Genomic DNA, 22,196 nt, shown 5'->3' with positions numbered 1-22,196 from the left:
ATTTTGTTTTGACAACCATGAATATGGCTAAAACAGGCACTGTGGTCAGATACTGAAAATGCCAAAGTCATCCACTGCATTCTAGGTCACTGAAAGTCATCTTAACTTTGGTCTTGCCATTAGACTTGGTTCACTCTGAAAGAATGAGGCTGATGACTGTACAACTTTGAGATATTGTCCATGACATCAAAAAAGGATGAACCATAAACTTCACACATATGATGGTATAGTTATAGAGATTGGAACATTGGTTCTACGTTTTTATTTTCAAAATCCTGAAAATTGTTCTAATCAATTTCACGTTTTAAAATTAAATGATACTTTTTTCCCAATAGTTATCCATGATTAGTTCTTCTTAGGGTAAAATAGATAATTCTAATAAATCAAATTAATGTAAAATTCAAATGTTGGCCACGAAGTTAGTTTTTTTTTTTTAAATAAGGTCAAGTAGAGGTTCTATTATGTCAAAATTATTCAAAATACTTTCATTATTAAGTCCAAAAAATAATATAAATTAATGTGTTGAGTTATATTTTCTAGTAACCTATTCCTAGGAATGTAATGTTTTTATTACATATTATATGACGTATCATATGTCACATCATATATTATGTAATTTATTATTTTATTAAGTATCTATAAATTTAAATAATCAAATCTTCAACCCGAGATCCATTTTTTCCAGTTGCAATCTTTAAAATGTTGGGGTTCACTTCATGTTAGCTGATCTTCATTACAATAGTTGAAATTAGTGAAAAATTTTGAAAATCATTAAAGTCAAGTCTTGCTAGAATTCATATTAGCTAACCTCTTTGCCTAACTAGAATAAGAAGAACTTGAAAAATATACACATAATGCAAGATGTTGGTAAACTAGATTCTTCCAGTCTTGGGTCTGGTATTGACTAGTTTTAATAATTTCACCCTTTTGGTTTTCGACCTCCACCCGGGGCGGGTCGCTAAACCCCGTGCGCAAAATAGCAATGACAACTCAGCAGCCTTTTGTATTGCGCGGGGCGGTTTGGCAAACGCAGCCGGAAAAGCCTGAGGCTCCGAGGGGCATAAGGGGCTCCGCGGGATGGCGAGCACGCGCCGGGAGGCGGAGACCTCCGCCGGCAGAGGGCGCTCTAGGTCCCGTTCCGCCTCGATGTTCCAGCTAGCGCCGGGCCTGAGCTCTCTGGGCTCACAGGCTAGCGCAAGCGCACGGAAGAGACGAGGCAGCTGGTGGGGGAGGGGGCGCATGCGCGCGCGGCGACAAGGCATCCGAGGCCCGGGTCTGAACGCTAGCATGGAGAGCGAGAAGACGACGGCGAAGCTCTCGGGGTTCGTGTTTGGCTCCCTCGCCTTCCAGCATTTTAACTCCAACGCCGACACGGTGAGGCCACGAGGAGTCACGGCCACGGCCGGGGTGGGGGGGGCGAGCGCCAAGCTGGGGGAGGGGCGGGAAGAGCGCCCCACCCCCACCGCCCGCCTCCTCGCCGTGTTTACTTGCCTCCCCTCCCCCATTTTTAAAGGACCTATTATGTGCCGGGTACTGTGCGCCGGCATGGGTTTGGCGTTCTTCCAGCGGAGCCTCCTCTAAGTGGGTTGCGTCTCCGCGGCCTGGACACCCCGGGCCTGACCCTTCCCCTCCCCAAGCTACGAAAGTGACCTCCAGGCGCATCCGAATTTCCAGAGCCTTGATGGCGTTTAAACTCTTATTAACCAAACGGAGGCCTCTGAACGGAGATAGGGGAATCCCCAACGCAGCTTATACTCAATTCAATGGACGTTAACATGGGCTAAATTTTACTGCGTTTTTATTTAATTTGTTAAATATTTTCCAGTTACGTTTTAGTCTGATTTAGGCAGCAAATCTAGTATTGAGGGTGGCACTGCACCCCACAGACTTTTGTTGGATTTGTAGTTTAATTATTCATTTTAATAGCATTTTCTCCAGCCCTTAAATTTTTTTTTTATTATAATAACTTTTTATTGACAGAACGCATGCCAGGGTAATTTTCTTTACAACATTATCCCTTGCACTCACTTCTGTTCCGATTTTTCCCTCCCACCCTCCACCCCATCCCCCAGATGGCAAGCAGTCCTATATATGTTGAATATGTCGCAGTATATCCTAGATACAATGTATGTGTGTAGATCCAAACAGTTCTCTTGTTGCACAGGGAGAATTGGATTCATAAGGTAAAAATAACCAGGGAAGAAAAACAAAAATGCAAACAGTTTACATTTTTGGGTGTAGCTGCTTCTGTCCATCATTGATCAATTGAAACTGAGTTACATCTTCTCTTTGTCAAAGAAATCCACTTCCATCAGAATACATCCTCATACAGTATCGTTGTTGAAATATATAATGATCTCTTGGTTCTGCTCATTTCATTTAGCATCAGTTCATGTAAGTCTCTCCAAGCCTCTCTGTATTCGTCCTGCTGGTCATTTCTTACAGAACAGTAATATTCCATAATATTCATATACCACAATTTATTCAGCCATTCTCCAATTGATGGGCATCCACTCCGTTTCCAGTTTCTAGCCACTACAAACAGGGCTGCCACAAACATTTTGGCACATATTGGTCCCTTTCCCTTCTTTAGTATCTCCTTGGGGTATAAGCCCAGTAGTAACACTTCCAGCCCTTAAATTTAAAGGAAAAAAAAAACCCTTAAGTAAAATCAACCTGCCTTGGCCATATCCAAAAATGTATATTTTCATTCTGTATCAGCCTAGGCGGGTAGCATGCATGGTCCTTTGGAATGGTGGGCATCGCATTGAGGTTGTTCAAAATTATTTTTCTTTACAGTGCTGTTTTGTATTAATCATTCACCTGATTTTACTCACTTCATAAGTCTTGCTAAGTTTTTCAATCTCCACCTTCTTTTCCTACAACACAATATCATCACAATTTGTTTAGTCATTATCTATTTGATAGGTATCTCTTGTTTGTCACCATAAAAAAAAAAAAAAAAAACTGCTTTCTTTTTCCTTTTTCTTTTTGGACATTTTTGGGAGTATAGGCCCAGTATTATATCTTCTGGGTCAGTCACAAAACTTTAGGGGCATAGTTCTAAACTGCTTATAAATTGTTCAACTAGTTAGCTCTACCACTAACAAATTGGTTTCCTTATTTTCCTGCAGCTCCTCCCATATTTATCATCATTCAGATTTTATCATCTTTCCCTATCCGTAGAGTAGGAGGTGTACTCTCAGTTGCTTTAATTAGTGTTGCTCTACTTGGTGATTTGAAGCATTTTTTTTCCTTATGGATGTTGATAATTTAGATTTCTGCTTTTCAAAACTTCCCGCTCTTACCATTGACCTTTTTTCAATTGGGGAATTTCATGGTCTCTGCCTAAGAGGTAGGTAGTGTTAGAAGCAGCCCAGAATACTTGACACTCAAAGTTGGGCACATGGAAGTTTTCTTGGCCATCACAGTTTGATTTGTGAAAGTACTAAGTTTCTTTTGGCTTTTTGCTTGTTGTGAAATAAAGAAAATAAATCTTTTAAAAGAAGTCATTAAAAAAGAAAACTGAACAGTTCAGCAATGTTGTAAAACACTGGAACTTTTGTAGAAGTGAGATTACAGAGCTAGTATATGTTTATTTTAAATTTCCAGGAATATGCATACCTCTTTGATTTTAAAAAAGGAAGATACCGGTGTGAAGCAAACGTGTAACCCTTTTAAAATAATTGGCTTCCCTAGCCATCCTTTCCTTCAGACAACATACTTATTCCTATTTCACTATCTATTTCTTTTTTTCTACAGATAGAGTACAGTCTCCTAAAATACTTAATCCTGTTACACTCACTTTTCTTTTAACTGATAATTATGTCAAAGGCATCTTTCCATTCTTCATGGTTTATTTTTTCTTCAAAAATCTGATCATATCTCAAATCTTTAGAGAAATGATGTGGGTGTGGATCGGTGCTCGTACATTTAATTATAGTGACCAATTTTAATTGATCCAGCAGAAGAGATTCTTTCCATTGAGAGATAGAGGACTATAGGGTTTAGAGTATAGCATACGGTTTCAAATCAGATGCCTGTACTTTTTCTTTATTCTCAGGGAAAGTTCGATGGGAGGTGGGTGAGAAGGGGTTTTACTGGACATGAATGAATTTTTTTTTTAAATAAAAGATATCCAAAATAATTTTGTCAGTGAACTTTTCGCTCTTCCCCAAGGAAGAGTCCCAAGGACTTTAATATAATTTTCTAAATATTTTTTTTAACTGCTGCTGTTACAGAACAGTAGCCTTTTGATTGGTTTTTCTGGCTCAGGGCTTTCTCCTCTCTAATTATCCAGCATAGATATAACCATGACACTCTTGCTGAGAAATTTCCAGTGGGATTTAGAATCAAAAAACAAACCCCTCAGTTTTAGATGTACAGTAAAATTCTTCATTAATTTGCTCTTGCTTTCTTTTTCAGATATATTACACATTACTCCCCTTGATGCAATCTCTTTCCAGACAATCTACCCTATTTACTCTTCCTTTAAACACTTTCCTAACTTCATACTTTCTATCAACTGTCTGTTATTTCTTTCCTTCCTTCCTTGCCTCTCAGAATTCCTAGTGTTCTTCAAAGTTCAGCTCATTCACCACTTTCAAAATGAATTCTTTCTTAACCCCTCACCTGTTAGTTTCTCTCTTCAATGCCCTTATTTACCTTTTTTTTTTTTTAACTCTTCAAGGGCATGGACTGCGTTGGGTCTTTTTTTAACCCCTATGTCTATCCTGGCTTGTTGATTAATAGGCTTTAATAATCTCCAGTGAATCCTCATTCAGAGAATAGTTTGAACTCCTTTCAGCAATCAAATCTCTCCAAACTTTAAAGTCATCCTTATATGCCATAAACTTTCAACTGTAACTAGGCTAGGTAAATCCATATCTTCTGAACTTGACATACTTATTCCTGATTCCACACTTTAACACATAATTTCTCTTCCCAAGAATGTCCTTTTCCCTATTGGATTGTGAACTCCTTGAAACAGACAGGATTGTGTTTTTTTTTTTTTAAACTTTGTATCCTCAGCACTTAACATACTGCCTGGTACATGATAGGTAAATCTTTTGACACATTGATAAATGCTTATTGACCGACTAAATTCTACCCTCAGAGTTTAGCTTATGGTCCTACTTCATTCAATAAACATTAAGAGTTACTGTATTCAGGCACTATGCTAAGTACTGGGTATTTAAAAAGAGAGCTGAAAAGCCCCTTTCTTGAAAGAATTTATATTCTAGTGAAATATACAACATATAAACAGATGTAAATACAATGTAATTTGAGGAAGGAAAGAATGTTAACTTCCAGAGAAGTCAGGAAAAGGTTCAAGAAGAAAATGGCCTCTTAGCTAAGTATGGAAGGAAGCTGTGCAGTCTAAAAGACATAGATAATATCTTGTTTATAGGACTATGGGTGAGAAATAGGACATTATGTTCTGGGAACATGGAGTAGGGCCATTTAGGCTTATACATAAATATATGTGACATACATTTGGAAAGTTAGCTACAGCCAGACAAGGATTTTTAAATGCCAAGGTGAGTTGGTATTTTGAAAACCACTGAGATTTTTGAGTAGGGAATAGCATAATTAGATTTAGGAAGATTATTTTGACAGTTGTGGAGAATGAATTAGAGAGGGAAAAAGGAACAAAGGAAATTTGGGGAAAAATTGATTAGGTTATAACAGTCCAGGAAAATAGAGTAGAGACTACATGAGTGGGGGAAAGGTATGGATAGGAAAAATGTTGAGCTATAACTGCACACAACTGGGCAGTGAATTACATTAAGGGGTGGCAGAAAGGAACTGTTGATGATTCTGAAGTTTCAGACTTGACTGACAGGAAAATTGGTGGTAATCTCAACAGAATAGAGAATTTACAGAAAGGTCAAAGGGGAAGATTATTTGGTTTGTATGGGATATATTGTGCTTGAATTGCCTGAGATATCCAGAGAGACAGTTGGTGATGTGGGACTGCAATTCTAGAGAAAGATTAGGGCTGGATATGAATATATTTATGAATCCTCTGTATAAAAATGATATTTTAACCCTTAGGAGACAGATCATTCTAAGGACAGAACTTTGGGGGATCCCCATGGTTGGGGGCAAAAAATGAATGCTAACCATCAGTAATACGGTCCATACTAATCTTTCCCTTATCACAATTTTTGTAATAGTTATACCATTTATTTTAATATACTGTCTTTGCTTGTTACTTGACCCATTCCTTCTCTTTCTTCAAGTAGGCCAAATGAAGTGTTCTTTTGGTCCTCTTTGGATATCCTTTTGTATCCATTGTTAGATGCTTAGATTTGGAGTGAATTAATTAGTAAAGATATAGTAAATGTTAGCTTATTTCACATATTGCTTCTCTTTTCTATCCCATAGGAAGGTTTTCTCCTTGGGGAAGTAAAAGGTGAAGCCAAGAACAGCATTACAGATTCTCAGTTAAATGATGTTGAAGTTGTTTATACAATTGGTGAGTATATCATATGTGTACCTGTATGTCAGATCTGAAAATGATGTGGATAAATGCTTTTTTTTAATTATATTTTTATGGTTTATATAGGTTTTTAATGTTTATCAAACTTTTTGCATATATAATCTTTAAAAAAAAACAAAACCTTTTCAATAGTGTTTTATTTGTCCAATTATATGTAAAGACAGCCGTTAGCATTCATTTTTATAAATTTTTGAGTTCCAAAATTTTCTTCTTCCCTTTCCCTTCCCAAAGACAGGTAACAATCTCATATAGGTTAAATATATGCAGTCTTAACAGTTTTAGTCAAAAAGTGTGTTCTTGGAGTTTTGGGAATCTTTGGATTTAATCAAATAATAGATTACTACTATAGTCATTAACTATTGTGTCCTTAACCTATTCCAGAGATCCTTAGCCAATACCAAATGATTAATTTGAGTCAGTTCTCTGTGTATTTTGGAAATGAGGCCTTTATCAGACCCTTAAATGTAAAAATGATTTCCCAATTTATTGCTTCACTTCTGATCTTGTCTGCATTAGTTTTGTTTGTACAAAAACTTTTTAACTTAATATAAATCAAAATTATCTATCTGCTGTTCAATGAGTTCCATTGGACACAGATTCCTTCCTTCTCCATAGATCTGACAGGTAAACTGTCCTATGTTTTTCCAATATGCTTATAATATCACTCTTTATGTCTCAATCATGAACCCATTTAGGTCTTATCTTGTATGTGGTGTTAGGTGTGGGTCAAGCCCTAATTTCTTTCATACTAGTTTCCAATTTTCCCAGCAATTTTTTTCCAATAGTGAGTTCTTATTCCCAAAAGCTAGGGGCTTTGGGTTTCTCAAACACTAGATTGCTATAATTATTGACTATTTTGTCCTGTGAACCTAACCTATTCCACTGATCAATTACTCTATTTCTTAGCCGTACCAAATAGTTTTGATGACTGTTGCTTTATAATATAGTTTTAGGTCTGGCATAGCTAGGCCACCTTCATTAGTATTTTTTTCATTAATTCCCTTGAAATTCCTGACCTTTTGTTCTTCCAAATGAACTTTGTTACTATTTTTTCTAGATCTGTAAAATAATTTCTTGGGAGTTTGACTGGTATGGCACTAAATAAATAGATTAATTTAGATATATTGTCACCTTTATTATATTCACTTGGCCTATCCATGAGCACTTGATATTTTTTCAACTAATTAGATCTGGCTTTATTTGTGTGGAAAGTGTTTTGTAATTGTGTAAATATAGTTCCTGACTTTCCCTTGGCAGACAGATTCTATACTATCAACAGTTAATTTGAATGGAATTTCTTTTTGTATCTCTTGCTGCTGGACTTTGTTAATAATATATAAAAATGCTGATGATTTATGTGGATTTATTTTGTATCCTGCAACTTTGCTAAAATCGTGAATTGTTTCTAGTAGTTTTTTAATTGATTCTCTAGTGTTCTGTAAGTATGCCATCATATCATCTACAAAGGGTGATAATTTGGTTTCTTCATGATCTACTTTAATTCGTTTAATCTCTTTTTCTTTGTTTATTGCCAATGCTAGCATTTCTTATACAATATTCAATACTAATGGTAATAGTGGGCAGCCTTATTTCACTCCTGCTCTTATTGAGAATGGTTCTAGTTTGTCCCCATTACATATGATGCTTGCTGATGGATTTAAATAGATGCTATTGATCATTTTAAGGAAAAATCCACTTATTCCTATACTCTCTAGGGTTTTTAATAGGAATGGGTGTTGGATTTTACCAAATGCTTTTTCTGCATCTATTGAGATAATGATATGGTTTTTGTTCATTTGGTTATTGATACAGTCAATTATGCTAATAGTTTTCCTAATCTTGAACCAGCCCTGCATTCTTGGTATAAATCCTAGAGGTTTAAAGATTTATTTAGGCACTGAGAGATTCCATAAGGTTCCAAGAGTCACTTGGCCAATATGTTTCTGAGGCAGGACCTGAACTTAAGTTTTACTGGCCTTAAAAGCAGGCCTCTGTATTACATTAGGCATCAATTACAAAGTATGTAGTTTATTGCTTAAAGTTTATTAATTATTATAAAAAATAGTTCTTGTGTGGAATTTAGTATTATTAATAAACCAAGAACATGGTTATAAAGAATATATAAAAGATTTTATGCTACTAATACTAATGTTTCATTAAAATATGAAAGTAGAGAAAGAACATCTTGAAAATCAGTGAAAAATATACTAGACTAAGTTTGTGTCTTTGGGAAATATTTGTAATCTTTATTTGCAGTGTTAAGAATTTCAATTCAATTAACATAAAAATACTCATCTTATCCTTTCAGACATACAAAAGTACATTCCATGCTATCAGCTTTTCAGGTAAGTGTTACAACATGTGAAGAATTCTGATCAATAGTTTGTGATTGGTTATGTCAAGCAAGCAAGTAATAATTTATTAAACACCTATTACATGCGAAGAATTACACTGAAAATTACAAAGATAAAAATAACAGTGCTTGCCTTCAAGAAGCTTAGGTTCTTAAAAGATGCCCCTAAGTACAACTGTAAGGGCCATAAATTGTACTTGTAGAAGGAGGCTACGGGGCTGTTGGGTAAAGAAGTTGAAGAAAGTAGAAAAAAGTAACACTTATGTCAAGAAACGTGGCCAAGAAGATTTTTAGTGACTTTGCTCAGAATTCACAATTGAGAAAGTCAAAACTAGAGTGAAGCTTCATGCTTTTCAGTGTACTTTCCAGTGTTTATGTACAAATTGCTTCAATGAATCTTTTTGTACTTCTCCCATCCACTTATATGTACAATATTTTTACATGTTTGCTTTGCCATTGGAATGTGAGCTCTGAGCTCTTTGAGAGATTGGTTTTTTTTTTTTCTGAACTTGTATCCTCAGGTTTAGCACAGTTGTTGACCCAGAGTAAGCTCTTAATTGATGCTTATTGACTATATTGATTGACAGATCAAGTCTTTTGTTTCTTCAAGGATTTAGGATTTCATTGGTCTGGAAAATCCCACCTATTTATTTATAAATCATAAGTGTCTTGGCCACAGTAACATATCTAGTATCCAAGGAAGACTATAAACCCAGCTAGCTCTTCTTGCCTCCAAGTCCAATCAGTACTGATTTTTTATCAAATATTGAGCTATAATGAATAGCAATTTCAAAATCTGTTGTGTATCAGGAATGAAAAGATATTAAAGTTGCCAAAAACAAGGGAACCATAGATTGGTGAGGTTAGATATAGAAAATAGCAACTATAATGGATCCTTTTAATAGTCCTTTTTGTCAAAGAGCAGCCATTGGAGTACTTTGTGTTTCTCCTCTGCCCTATCTCGATCTACCTCAGGATCTTTCAATCCTTTCCAAGTATTTTTCTCTACAAATATTTTGCACAACTCAGCAAGTTCGGACTCCTTAGTTATGTGAAGTTTCCAATCAATAAGTTCACCTATTTTTGTTGTTGTTGTTGTTCTGTATAGGTCATAATTAGGCATGTTTGAAATAAGTACTTCTGATAAACAGGTTTTATCTATGTTGCACATAACTCATGTGTGTTCTCGATAGGCAAAATTTTTAATAAAAACTATTTAGAAATTTTCTTTTTATCTCTGATATCCAAAAGGAGATTTCAATCAATATAATCATTTATTATTTGCTGGGCACTGTGCTAAGTTCTACGAATATGGAGAAAGGAAAAAATAGTCTATGTCTTCAAGAAACTCAAAATCGAATTAGGAGACATGAAAGTTTTATCTAATTACAAACAAGACATACACTGAATATATTGGAAATAATCAACAGAGGTGAGATGCTAGCTTCCTGAAGAAGATAGGACTGTAGTTAGGACTTGAGAGAGGCTAGGAGACAGATCAGGAGAGAAAACATTCTGTGCATGAGAGGATAGCTAGTGAAAGTGCGTGGAGTTAGAAGATGGAGTGTTTTGTTCACAGCAAGGAGACCAGTACCACCGGACTAATGAGTCGGGATATTGTACTCTGTAAGATAAAAGAAGACTAGAAAGGTGGGCTTTGATCTCCCATGCAGAAGTGGTAGACTGTAGGTGCAAAATACTGCATATACTGTCAGATTCAATTGATAAGTTAGATTTGTTGGGTTTTTTCTCTCTCTCTTTTTTTTTTTTTTTTTTTTTAACATTCAGTTGCCAGGGATGATTTTTGGGGAAGTAGCACAAGGAATATAAGAAAAGTGATATAAAAACAAATAATAACTTTAAATAACTTTTAAAATAAAAGTTTCTTGATATGTTCTTTTAAAGAACAGAATAACAGCTGGTAGACTAGGAATTAAGCAACTTTATTTGAAAACTTTTAGAAGATATTTTTTATATATTTTAGAGTTCATTTGTCATGTAAGCTCATAAGGTATGTTAGGGTCTAGAATGTCAAGGCAGACATGTTTCCTGTTAACTTTGCTGGCACATTGATACTTGTTGCTTTGGATTGAGGTACTTTGGTTAGGACCAATTGCAATATGATACTGGCATTGAGGGGATTCTTTATAAAGGAATTTCAATTGAAATATATTTTCATCTGCCTCTTTTTAGCTTTTATAACTCAATAGGTGAAGTAAATGAGCAGGCGCTGAAGAAAATAATTTCATGCTGCAAAAAGGTTGGAATTCTTTCTATCTCTGTGACACTTCTTTAATTATCTGATTTTTTTGTTTGTTTCTAACAAGAGTAAAAAAAAGTCATATTAACTTTGCATATATAACTTTTATATTTCATATAACTTCATATTATCCTCCAAGTTGGGTGGGGGGAAAAAAGATGAAAGGCAAGTTAGTGTGGGGCTATAGGCAAGTCAATGGGCTTCTCTCAGCCTGTTTTCTCATATGTCAAAGGAAGATAAAGTATGCCCAAAAACCCTTTTAAAAAAAAAAAAAAGTAAGCTCCAGGGCAGCTAGGTGGTGCAGTAGATCGCACACCAGTTCTGAAGTCAGGAGGACCCAAGTTCAAATGTCTCAGACCCTTAACACTTCCTAGTTGTATGACCTTGGGCAAATCACTTAACCTCAATTGCTTCTGTTGGGGGGGGGGGGGTAGGAAGCAAGCAAATTCTAAATTCTTTCCAGATATGAGTGACAGGCTCCTTGCTGCAGAATTTGAGAGTTCAGTTAGAACTCAGAAGGAAATTCTAAGCCTAAAGGATTCTTCCTTTAGTGGGAAGAGCACTGGTTCCAGAGTCAGAGGACCTTGGGCAAATCATTTCACCTCCCTAAGTATGTTTCCTCATCTTCAAAAGGAGAGGATTAGGTCAGATGGCTTCTGAAAAAAAGGATCTTTAAATATTTGTCAAAATTTTGCTTAACTACCTCAAATAACTAAATCCTTATTTACCCAAAACACCCAAGGAAACCTACTTTTGGACAACTCTTTAAGAAATTTTTTCTTACCTAAATCAACTTGCTTATAATTCTACTCTTTGAGACCACACAGAACAAGTCTGATCCTTTTTTCCAGAGGACAGTTTTTAAAATATTTGAAGAAGGTGGCTATCTCTGCTAAATCTTATCTTTTTTTTGGCAAAAGATTTCAAGTTCCTTCAAATAATCCTTATATTATGAACTTGACCCTTCATCATCCTGGTTGCCCTAATCTCGACATCCTTCTGCTTATCAATAACTTTTCTAAAATGTAGTCCTAAAACTGAGCAGAATATCTTTTTGGTCTTATCAGAGCAGTCTATCAACTTTCTGATTTATTCTTATGAATAAACATTTTTGGTTAACTGATAGAGAATTTTACCTTTTAAACTCAGTTACATTAATCATTTTAAAATGATGTCAAAAAATTAAAGTTTAGGTTTCACGTCAGAAATAGCAAAGTCGTTTTCTCAAAAAAAATTTTTTTTAGTAAAACCTAAAAAATGCACAAGAATATTTTAAGTACAAACCAATACTTATATTTTTGGATTGTACAAAGTGTATATTTATAAATCTGTAAGTTTGTCAAGAGTTTTTCTAAATGGTGATTGCTGTTTTCAATGTTTTATTTTTTTGTCTCGTTGTGGTAGTACAATATTAATATTAATATTTTATTCTCCCCCTCTTAGAATGTTATTGGATGGTACAAATTCAGGCGTAATTCAGATCAAATGATGACATTTCGAGAGAAGATTCTTCACAAAAATTTACAAAAATGTCTTTCAAATCAAGAACTTGTTTTTTTGTTACTAACACCAAGCATAACCACAGAAAGCTTCTCCACTCATAGGTTGGATCATGCATTACATAGACCTCAGGAAGGGTAAGTTGTTGGCACATATTTGTATTAGTTAGTAAAGTTCAGGGTGTACTGTGATTTTTCAATATTTAATTCTTAAATATATTATGCAAATGTATAAGTTGATATAACAACATTTTATGCAAGGATGTATGTGAGATGAGCCTTTCCTTTTGCAGAAAGGGTCATAGTAATCCCTGAAATATTGGGAAGAAAATCACAGATTTCTCCTTTGTTTAGTGATACTAATATGAGTAATACTGCCTCATGTTAAATTGATACCTTTACCAAGTAGCATAAAAATTTGTCAAAAATACATTGACTTGATGGCTGGATTTTTTTTTTTCCAACTAATGGAAAATAGCGTGTGCCTAATTATAGTAGTATTCCATTTTAAATGAACTAACCCATATAAAGCATCAAGTGTTTTTAATATTACAGTAATTGATAGTTGTTATAGATAAAAGTAATTGCTTATAAATTGGATTTGTTTTAGAGGAGTAATTTTTTTTTTTAAACAAGTATTAGAGGATATTTGTCTGTCTCATTTGTGCAGGGTGGTCTGTTAAGAATAGGAAATGAAAATAATAAAGTACTACTGCTAATTTTCAGCTTTTCTATAAATTCATATCAAAAATGTTTTTTAGAGTTTTCCATAAAGTACCTTTAGTGGTGACCAACTTGGGAACATCTGAGCTGCAGGGATATAAAACTGTGTCAGGTTCCTACATATCTACTGCCTTTGGCCGAACAGTCCATGCACATAGGTAAGATGGTTCCTCAGCCACTGACTGTTCAAATATACTTATTTTCTTGGGGATGGGGATGAGAGGGACAAGTCGTAATTTTTTTGTATCATTAAATTTAAAAGATTCAAAACTTGAATTAATTTTAAAGCTAAAGTCACTTTGCATATAGTCTGACTAAATTTATAATTTAACACTTTCATCAGATCCTCATGCCTTCTTGATAATCCTTTTATTCCTCTTTCATTGCCTATCCTACAATACATAAATGAGGAAACATGTTATATATTCAATTTGTCCAAGGTATTTGAAAAGTGCCAATAGCCTCATGGTATCTCTAAACTTGGATCTGGGGCTTGCTGGGGAATATGGCTTATGATTGGAGCTTTTGCTTTTGAAATTCCATTCTTTCCCAAATGGCTGGCCCAAACATTTTCCTTTCTGTCTCAACTTTGCTTTCATTCCCTTTTCAACTTCCAAAGATCTTTACTATCTATCATATTAATAAAAACCCACTCACTATGAGCTTCCTGATCTTCATCACTTCTTTCTTTGATGATGAAAGAAAGAGGGGTCTTTCTCTTTCAAAATTCTGCTAATCTGCATAATACTATGACTTCCTATCACCATTCTTCTAGGACCATGTTCCATCATTTATCTTTTAAGAGTTTAGATTTTCTTGCCTTATCTTCTATTTCATCCTTAAAAAAAAAAAAAAAAAAAAAAAATCTTTCGACCCTACAACATATTTCACCTTTCTTACTTTTCCCTTAAATTAAAAAAAAAAACAAAACAAAAAAAACAATTGTGTTCTACTTCCTTCCTCCTGATTCACGAAATTGGTATTCAAGGTTCCTACATTATCTCCATCAAATTTTCATTTTGCAGATAAATTATATTTATAATGTAATATACATTTACATAAAAGGAAATCCTTTATCTTTCACCAACAGGTCAGAATTTTTTAATGAAGATGGGACTTTAAAAGAGGTTCAGAAGATAAGTGAACTGTATACCACCATACAGGAAGAATTAAAGGTAATTATTTCAAATCTTTTAAAGATTATTCTAGATTTGGAAATAGTGGGTGATGCAATTCAGGAAGTGTTAGAATTTGTTATGTTCTTCTATCCAGTAGAATTCCTTTTACTTAGTATAAGCTGTTAATGTATCATGAATTGGAATGTTATCTGTATAATTAAACTGATTTTCTTTTGTAGGAAATATGCACTCAAGTATTAGAGAGTGAGCAGTTAGTAGAAAAATTAATAAAGGATATAAATCATCTAAAAGAAGAACTTGCAAGGAGGAAGAGAGCAAAGGCTCTAGCATCAGGTAAAAAGAAAAGTTAATAATTCTTACACTGTTTTGTCATATTTTATTCTTTTAGGGCTGCCATTCAAAGATATCCATAACAATTCACTTACCTAGCACTTTCATATTGACAAAAACTTGTTACTTTACAAACAACCCGTGCACTCCCAGTTTTACCAAAAAAAAAAAAAATCCCAACAAAACCCAGAGGCTCAGAAAGTAATAGCTTGGATATCCTGTCATAACTAGTTATAGTGCACACCATTCTACTGTTTTTAATGGTGTCATTGAACTTTTACCTAACTTTCACTTTAACAAAATTGACATAGTCAGCAATCTCTGGTTAGTTTTTGCTAAATGAAAAGGACCCTTTCTTCAGTTCTGATTTAGGAAATCAGCTTTGGCTAATTTAAGCTAACCCTGCTGAATATCCTAAGAAATATTATTATGGATAAAATTTTGAAATTGGACTCTTAGATCAAATAAGCTATGAGAGGCCCTAGATCCTGACATCCCATGTCAGTCTGAACTTTTACATAATGTTGAATAATAAAATTGCATTATTTGATTTAGCAGTAAGAAGCCACGCCCTGGAACCAGAAGAGAATGTTCTTCTCTGTCAAGCTTTAAGGACATTTTTCCCAACTTGTGAACTTCTTCATTCCTGTGTTGTTTGTTTGAAAGGCAGGCAGGTTTCTAGAAACTCTTGTAATACTGACCCTAAACTTCATCTGGTAAATGAATTAACGCTGATGCTAGAAAGCCCTGATTTTCCAGAAGATGATGAAACAAAAAGTGGAATTAAGCGTAAATCTCTTGACTTAGAGAGCCAAAGCCCAGTCAAGAAAGTACGGTCATTAGAAATTCATAATCAGTCTCGTAAAATAGATCATGAAAACAGTCAACAGGAAAAAGAACTGACAAGCAGTACAGAAACGGATGAAGATGCTGAGAAATTGAAGGATGATATTGAATATCCAGAGTCGCCAACTTTCTGATCTTTCATATGATTTTTGTGATTGACTAATCAAAAGGCCACAGAGTGGAAAACATTCACATACTTTATGTGAAGCAATACTTTGGAAAATTATTATAACTTATTCAGTTATAATAATTTTCTAAAGTATTTTGGAAATTTAGGAATGTGACAAGTTTTATTATAGTACTCTAGGAGTAAATCAAAAATTATTAGTCTTTTTCCAAGTTGTTTCTTAGTGTTTGTAAATAAAAACTTTTATGGAAACTGTTAATCCACTTTGTAGATAAAATATTTCATTAAAAAAAATTCTAAGACCTGAAGCTTTTTAAAACTTGGTATAAGAAATAAATGCCAATTTAGTGAAATTTCATAATTTAATTTAGGTTTTCACTGTATACATTTTCTTGTGCTTAAATTAGCTTTCAGATTGGTCATTCCTAAAGTCTACAGTAGTCCCCAATCAAGAAGTTTGCCACCTTCTGTGTCTCTTCATATATGTTTTTTTCTCTCACTAGAAATTAAAGTTCTTCAGTGGCAAAAACTTTTTTGGGGTATCTGTCATGATATGAAAGAATGATACTTATCTCTGAAGTCCATCCCAATGTTTGAACAAATTTCAGTTAAAATTCTAAAGGGTTTAGTTTAAAACTAACAAACAAGTCCTCTGATTTAGTGTGTGTATATATAACTTGCCTCTCTCACTTTCCCTGTAAAATCAAGAGGTCTGCTGATAGAACCAAGAACCCATGTTCACAGCTACAGTAGCTGAAATTCAATTCAGCTAAGTTTTAAATTTTCTACCACAAGAGTGAAAATTATTTGAAATCAGGTAAGAAAGAGCCGTACAGTTCCTTGGAAACCATTTTTTCCAGCCTCCTTTTGCAGATGAGGAAACTGAGGCCCAAAGAACTCAATGCAGAAATAGGCCAGGTCCTCTGCATGCAGGAAATGTTTTTAGAATTGAAACAATTGATAGTACACATAATCTGTCAAATAAATTTTATTGATACTAGCTTTTTTCTCAATATTTGATGTTACAAATTTTGGGATCTTTCAGATAGGCAGGATCCTTGTAAGTAACTGGCATAAATCCTGCAAAAAAAGATAATTTGTTTTAAGTTTTTCACTGTAATTTGTACAAAAACTATAAAAATTTTAAACATATAATAAAAGCTTTTATACCCCAACAAAATCTAGAGCAAACAAATTAAGAGCCATTCCCTCAATAGACTAGTGATTAGAGAAGATAAGTGTCTGCAAAGGAAGAAATGCAAACCAAGAATAGCAGAAAAAGGTGAAATTTATGTTGGATGAGAACCTGTTAGAAGACAAATATGCTTACTTCCTTGCTGGTAGAACAGCCCAAATGTTTTTGTGAATTTTTGGAATTATTTAAGAAAAGTGACTTAATCACTTTCTTGGGTCCAAAATCCCACTCGTGGGATTATATCCCAAGGAGATTAATGAAAGTCAAAATATTATGTGGAAAATATTCATAGCATCATTTAAAAAAATAAATGAAAGCTGGCTGTCCAATAATTTGACAGTTGCCAAAAAAGCTATAATATCACTGTGCCACAAGAATGAAGAACATGAATTCAGAAAGCATAGCAAGACATGTATGGGTTAGCCAGTGAAGAAAACACAAGAACATACATTGACCACGAGGTAAATGAAAGCAGCCTTCCAAAGCAGCACAACTATACAAAATTAAAGAACAAAAGGGCAAAACGACACTCTTCGTTATTATCAGGCTTTTCTGCTTAATTCTTAGGAGAAACTTATGAGGGACTTGGGTATTGGTTAGAAATGTACCCCAAAACACATAAAATGTATGATGGGGAAAAAATATTGGATAGTAAATATTCACTAACACTTACCCATTATCTGAGCCCGCTTAATAGCCTTTGTAATCTCTCTCTGTTTTTTCCCACATAAGCCTATAAGTGAAAAATATTTTCATTAATTTCATTCCAAACAGAAAAAGTTAATGCTTACGTAAAAGTTCCTAGGATGCTTAAAATATACTTCTAAACAAGTAAACTTTGCTTTAAAAGAAAAACTACTTTCAAAATTTCCCTTCCTTTATGCTTTGGAGAGTTGCACTACAATAGTTAATTTAGCCTTGATTGCCCAAAATTCAACTGCTTTGCCTAACCTGTAACATCTATTCACCAGTTAATTAGAAAATAACTTATTTTCTTAAACATAAAACTAAAATTGGTTTTAAATCATTTACACATTAAAATATTCACAAATAGGCTTTAATGTAAATACCTGTTATGTGTCTTCCATAAATGCATCCAGTGAATGGAGAAATAAACTGAGACAAAAGCTGTTGATAGTTTTATAAACAAAAATCAAAATTACTAGTAGTTTAAACTGATAAACAACTTTTTAGCTGTTCACTGTTTTTAATTTTTCCCCCAGTTACATTCAAAATAATTTCTAAGCTTTTTCTTTTCAAAATATATTTAGTTTTCAACACTTGCTCTTGTAAAGTCTTGGTTTTTTTCCTTCCTTCCATGGCAAGTAATCCAATATATGTTAAACATGTTCAATTCTTCTGTACATATTTCCACAACTGATAAACAACTTTTAAAAAGTCTTAAAATTTTTTTCCTTCAGTACTATAATACCAATTCACATTTACATGGTAAAAAAAATGAACAACACTTTCAGGTAGGTATGTTTTTCCCATTTTAAAGATAGGGTTTTAAAAAAGGTGTGCTCAGTGTCATAGCAATAGAGCTAGAAAATAACAGTACTGAAACCTTGGCCCAGGTTGTCTTGATTTCTAAATCCATTGAAATGTCTCTTATTAAACTGTGAGGTTTGACACAATCATATATGTACTATGTTATTTTTGGAAGGGACACAAATATCTTTTAAGAAATACTAAGCCCAATTACTGAACAACATAAGCTTGAAGTTTTAAGTGTTCCTATGAAATCTCCAATTAAAAATATGCTTAGACTTCTTATCATCAGGGAAGGAAATAAGTTTACCTCCTCTTAAATACCAAGTTTCTAAAAAGTTTTCCTTTTGCATGTTCATCTTTAATCTTAGTCCTAAAATCTTCATGGTGAAACAAATTTCCTCGACTGAGTGATTGTAGAGGTGTTACATATGGTGTCAAGTGTACTGGTTTTACACAATTGTTCTGTTACAAAAATGTAGTGTTTTTTTTAGAATATAAGGAGAAAAAGAATAAAAATGCATTCAAAAATTATTTACCTTTCTGATTCATTATACAAAGAATAGTGTATATAAGTTTATGCAATGATCCATTACTATTATGAATTATCAGTTATCTAGGGGGAGGGTTCCATATACCAGTAAATTTAAAAGTTTTCATGTCAACATATTACAGTGGTTTTTCCTCCCTTACCATTACTTTACATTTCTTTTCTAGCTGTACAATTCTTCTATCTTATATAATTTGTTCATTCTAATCAGCTATCTGTCAGGAAATAAACTTGGTTAGAAATTAGTATATAATACTTAGTAAATGAAATACATGAGCTTTGTGATATCTATTAAGTCATTTTTACTTACTTCTCTGGATAACTGCTATAATTTGGCAATTCCAGTTAATTAAAATTAAATGAACAGATATTGCAGGTATAATGTTTGCAATTAAGCTCCCGTTTTTTAAAATATTTAAAAAAATTTTAAACAACTATCAGCAAAGTCCCACATACAAGCATCTTTGGTAATAAATTCAAGCCTTACCTGTACATTCTTATAATCTACAGGTTTTCCACACAAAATACATTTTTTGTTTGGTTCCTTGTATGGATTTTCCATTGGAACTGGCTAGATTTATAGGGAAGAGGAAGAAAAAGAATCTCTTAAAATTATAATTCAGTGGCATCTATATAGATAGCAGTTAAATAATTTGGCAAACACTTTATATGCATTATCTTTTCTGAGTTTTATAACCACCTTTTGAAAAATTTTAAAAATCATAGCAAAGTATTGTCCCCATTTTACAAATGAGAAAGCAGAAATTCAATAGCAATTAAGTGAAAAAATTTGACAAAGTTGAAAAGTATCAGGCACAATATGAATCAAAGTAGTTTCTGAAAAAAACTTGCCTAATGCCTCTAAATATGTTGTTATCCCCATTATGTCTTGTAATCAACTGTTTTAATTTATTATCTTTAAATAAACATTTGATTTGTATACCTATCATATGTATATATCTGGGGTCATGGAAAATTTTCTCAGGTGAAAAGGAGTAGAGTGGAAAAAGTTTAAGAAACCCTGAATTAATGTACCTAGCATATAATCTTGCACATGGTGCTTAAAAATGTTAGTTGAACTGAAAATAAGGTGGAAGCATAAAAGAGAGGAAATATTTGGAGCAAAATCAAGAAAGGCATACTTTCATACTGAAAAATTTCAGCAATAAGTATTTTTGCTAATAATTTTACATTTAATCGTTTATAGAGAAAAAAATTAACATTGATATTTCCACATAATCCTTATTTATACTTACAAGAAAGCTTACGAAATGACACAACATACTGAGAACTAGTTTGTTACAAAGGATTTTTTAAAAACTTTGTTTCCTCTAGTGGGAGAGTCCAATCTCATTTACAAAAGCCACAGGAACTTGAAATTTGGCAATTAAAAAAAAAAAAAGGAATGGCCTTTTATTTTCAAAATACATGCGAAAATAGTTTTTTAACATTCACCCTTGCAAAATCTTGTGTTCCAAATTTTTCTTCTTCCCCCAGACTGCAAGTAATCCAATATATGTTAAACATGTTCAGCAATCTTTCTTACCAGGTCTTCATTATTGGCCACCTGTTTATACTGGGAACAACTTCTCCAAAGCACTGTAACTAAACAGAAAACAGAAAAAATCAATTGTTAACTACATCTTTAGTGATTTTTTTTTTTTTTTTTTTTTTTGGCCAAAAAGTCAAGAGGAAAAGTCTTATTGTTTTACAACCATTTTAGCAAGTAGAGCGCAAGCCTCTTATATGCCAAATAAGTTAAAAATGTGAATTCAAGTGCATCCTCTTTTTTGGGAGGTCCCATTTTGGTCCTAATGCAGGAAAAAATTCCCCCCTCCCTCCACCCCAGCTCACTTCTTGGAATTTGCAAACAGTTAAGAGATAAGGTAGCCTAGCCTGAATTAAATTCATACCAGTTTGTTGAATAAGGGACAAATGATGAGATTAAAATAAAGGGGGAAGGCCTAGATCAACTTGATTGCATCTCTTAGTATTGTGGTCCCTGGTGCGGGCCTCGGGAAGCCATCAGTGGATGAACTTGCAACGCCCACTGTGTTGGCGGAGGTTCGCTGAAGTCCGCAGAGACCAAGAAAGGCAGCCCCTGCTTTCCAGCTGTTGGCAATCTGATGGGAAAGATGACGTGCGAAATACGTAGTGTAAATGATTATAGAGGGAGGGCGCGGGAATAGACATCTGATGGAGAAAGCCTTGCTGCACCAGGCGCGGTGTAAGGGGCGCTTGGAAGGCTGTCAGGGAGGCCGGGAGGTGAAGATGGGCCGTCACGGAAAGGTGTCCGGCCCGGCTCCGGGAGAAGTGGGAAAATGATCGGCGTTGTACGAAGTGATGGGAAGAAGCCCTAAGAGGCCTATGTGTGCGCCACACAGCACAAAAAAATGGTTCATGGGGCTTTCAATTCTTCAAGTGTCTATTAGACTGTTACTACAGAGACCAATAAGCAACCACCTAGTTCCTCCCCTAAAAGAACGTGAGGGGTAGGAGGTGGGGACCCAGAAAAGTTACTATGTATCAAGGCCCTAACGTGCGCTAGCTGTTTCACAGACTGCTCAGCTAATCCAACAACCTGGAAGGCAGATTTTATTATCACATCCATTTTTGCAGACGAGGAAGCGTAAGTAGGCTGGTTGTGACTTGTCCGAGGTCACGCATCTGTAAGCGTCCGAGGCCGAATTTGAACTCGGATCTTTTGCCTCGGTCCCATGCTCTATGCCCTGCCCCACAGAACGACGCCGGGAACGTGGCAAACGCTTAATGCGAGTTGACTGAATGACTGACTAATTAATGGGGAAGGAACAGCCCGGGCTCGCTAGTAGAGAAGTCTCTTAGAGCTTAGCCTTGGCTGCTGGGTCACTCCTTCCCCCAACCCCCGAGACCGCAGCTCCCGATTTTGCAAGAGATCAAAAAAGCGGAGGGAGAGAGCGCTTACCAGGCTGAACCCCGCGGCAAGCGCGGCCAATGCAAGCACTTCCCAAACGCATGATTATCTTCTCCCTCCCAAGCGCAAGAGAACCGATTGGGACCGCCATGGCAAGCCTAATAACCTTCCCGGCCTCACTCAAAAAAAAAAAAAAAAAAAAAGCCTTTAAAAAAAAAATCGGAATTATCCCTTCCGGTTCACGGTTTACTTTGCGGAGGCCCAAGACCGGACGTAATTATTCTC

At 34.7% G+C, this 22,196-nt stretch overlaps 2 protein-coding genes across 3 annotated transcripts; one reads left to right on the top strand and one right to left on the bottom strand.

Moving 5' to 3' along the window:
• The first annotated feature begins 1,211 nt into the window (after window positions 1-1,211).
• On the top strand, window positions 1,212-19,002 carry ABRAXAS1 (abraxas 1, BRCA1 A complex subunit). 2 transcript variants are annotated; one of them, XM_012552051.3, is made up of 9 exons: window positions 1,212-1,374; window positions 6,391-6,481; window positions 8,814-8,850; window positions 11,052-11,118; window positions 12,562-12,755; window positions 13,379-13,498; window positions 14,431-14,515; window positions 14,698-14,812; window positions 15,368-19,002. In XM_012552051.3, the coding sequence occupies exons 1-9, from the start codon at window positions 1,240-1,242 to the stop codon at window positions 15,787-15,789; spliced, it is 1,266 nt and encodes a 421-aa protein (XP_012407505.2). In that variant the 5' UTR covers window positions 1,212-1,239; the 3' UTR covers window positions 15,790-19,002. The 2 variants fall into 2 exon arrangements, with proteins under 2 accessions (XP_012407505.2, XP_012407504.2); XM_012552050.3 differs by having other exon boundaries at window positions 1,213-1,374; window positions 15,365-19,002.
• On the bottom strand, window positions 16,736-22,123 carry MRPS18C (mitochondrial ribosomal protein S18C). Its single transcript, XM_003772966.4, has 6 exons — window positions 21,963-22,123; window positions 20,565-20,623; window positions 19,506-19,589; window positions 18,048-18,105; window positions 17,651-17,710; window positions 16,736-16,862 (listed from the first exon to the last, which is right to left on the bottom strand). Exons 1-6 carry the CDS (start codon window positions 22,060-22,062, stop codon window positions 16,792-16,794), a joined length of 432 nt encoding a protein of 143 aa, XP_003773014.2. The 5' UTR covers window positions 22,063-22,123; the 3' UTR covers window positions 16,736-16,791.
• Window positions 22,124-22,196: the final 73 nt, after the last annotated feature.

This window comes from Sarcophilus harrisii, chromosome 6, assembly GCF_902635505.1.
Source record: "Sarcophilus harrisii chromosome 6, mSarHar1.11, whole genome shotgun sequence".
In the NCBI taxonomy this organism is placed as follows: Eukaryota; Metazoa; Chordata; class Mammalia; order Dasyuromorphia; family Dasyuridae; genus Sarcophilus; species Sarcophilus harrisii.
This window is presented reverse-complemented; position numbering and strand designations above follow the sequence as displayed.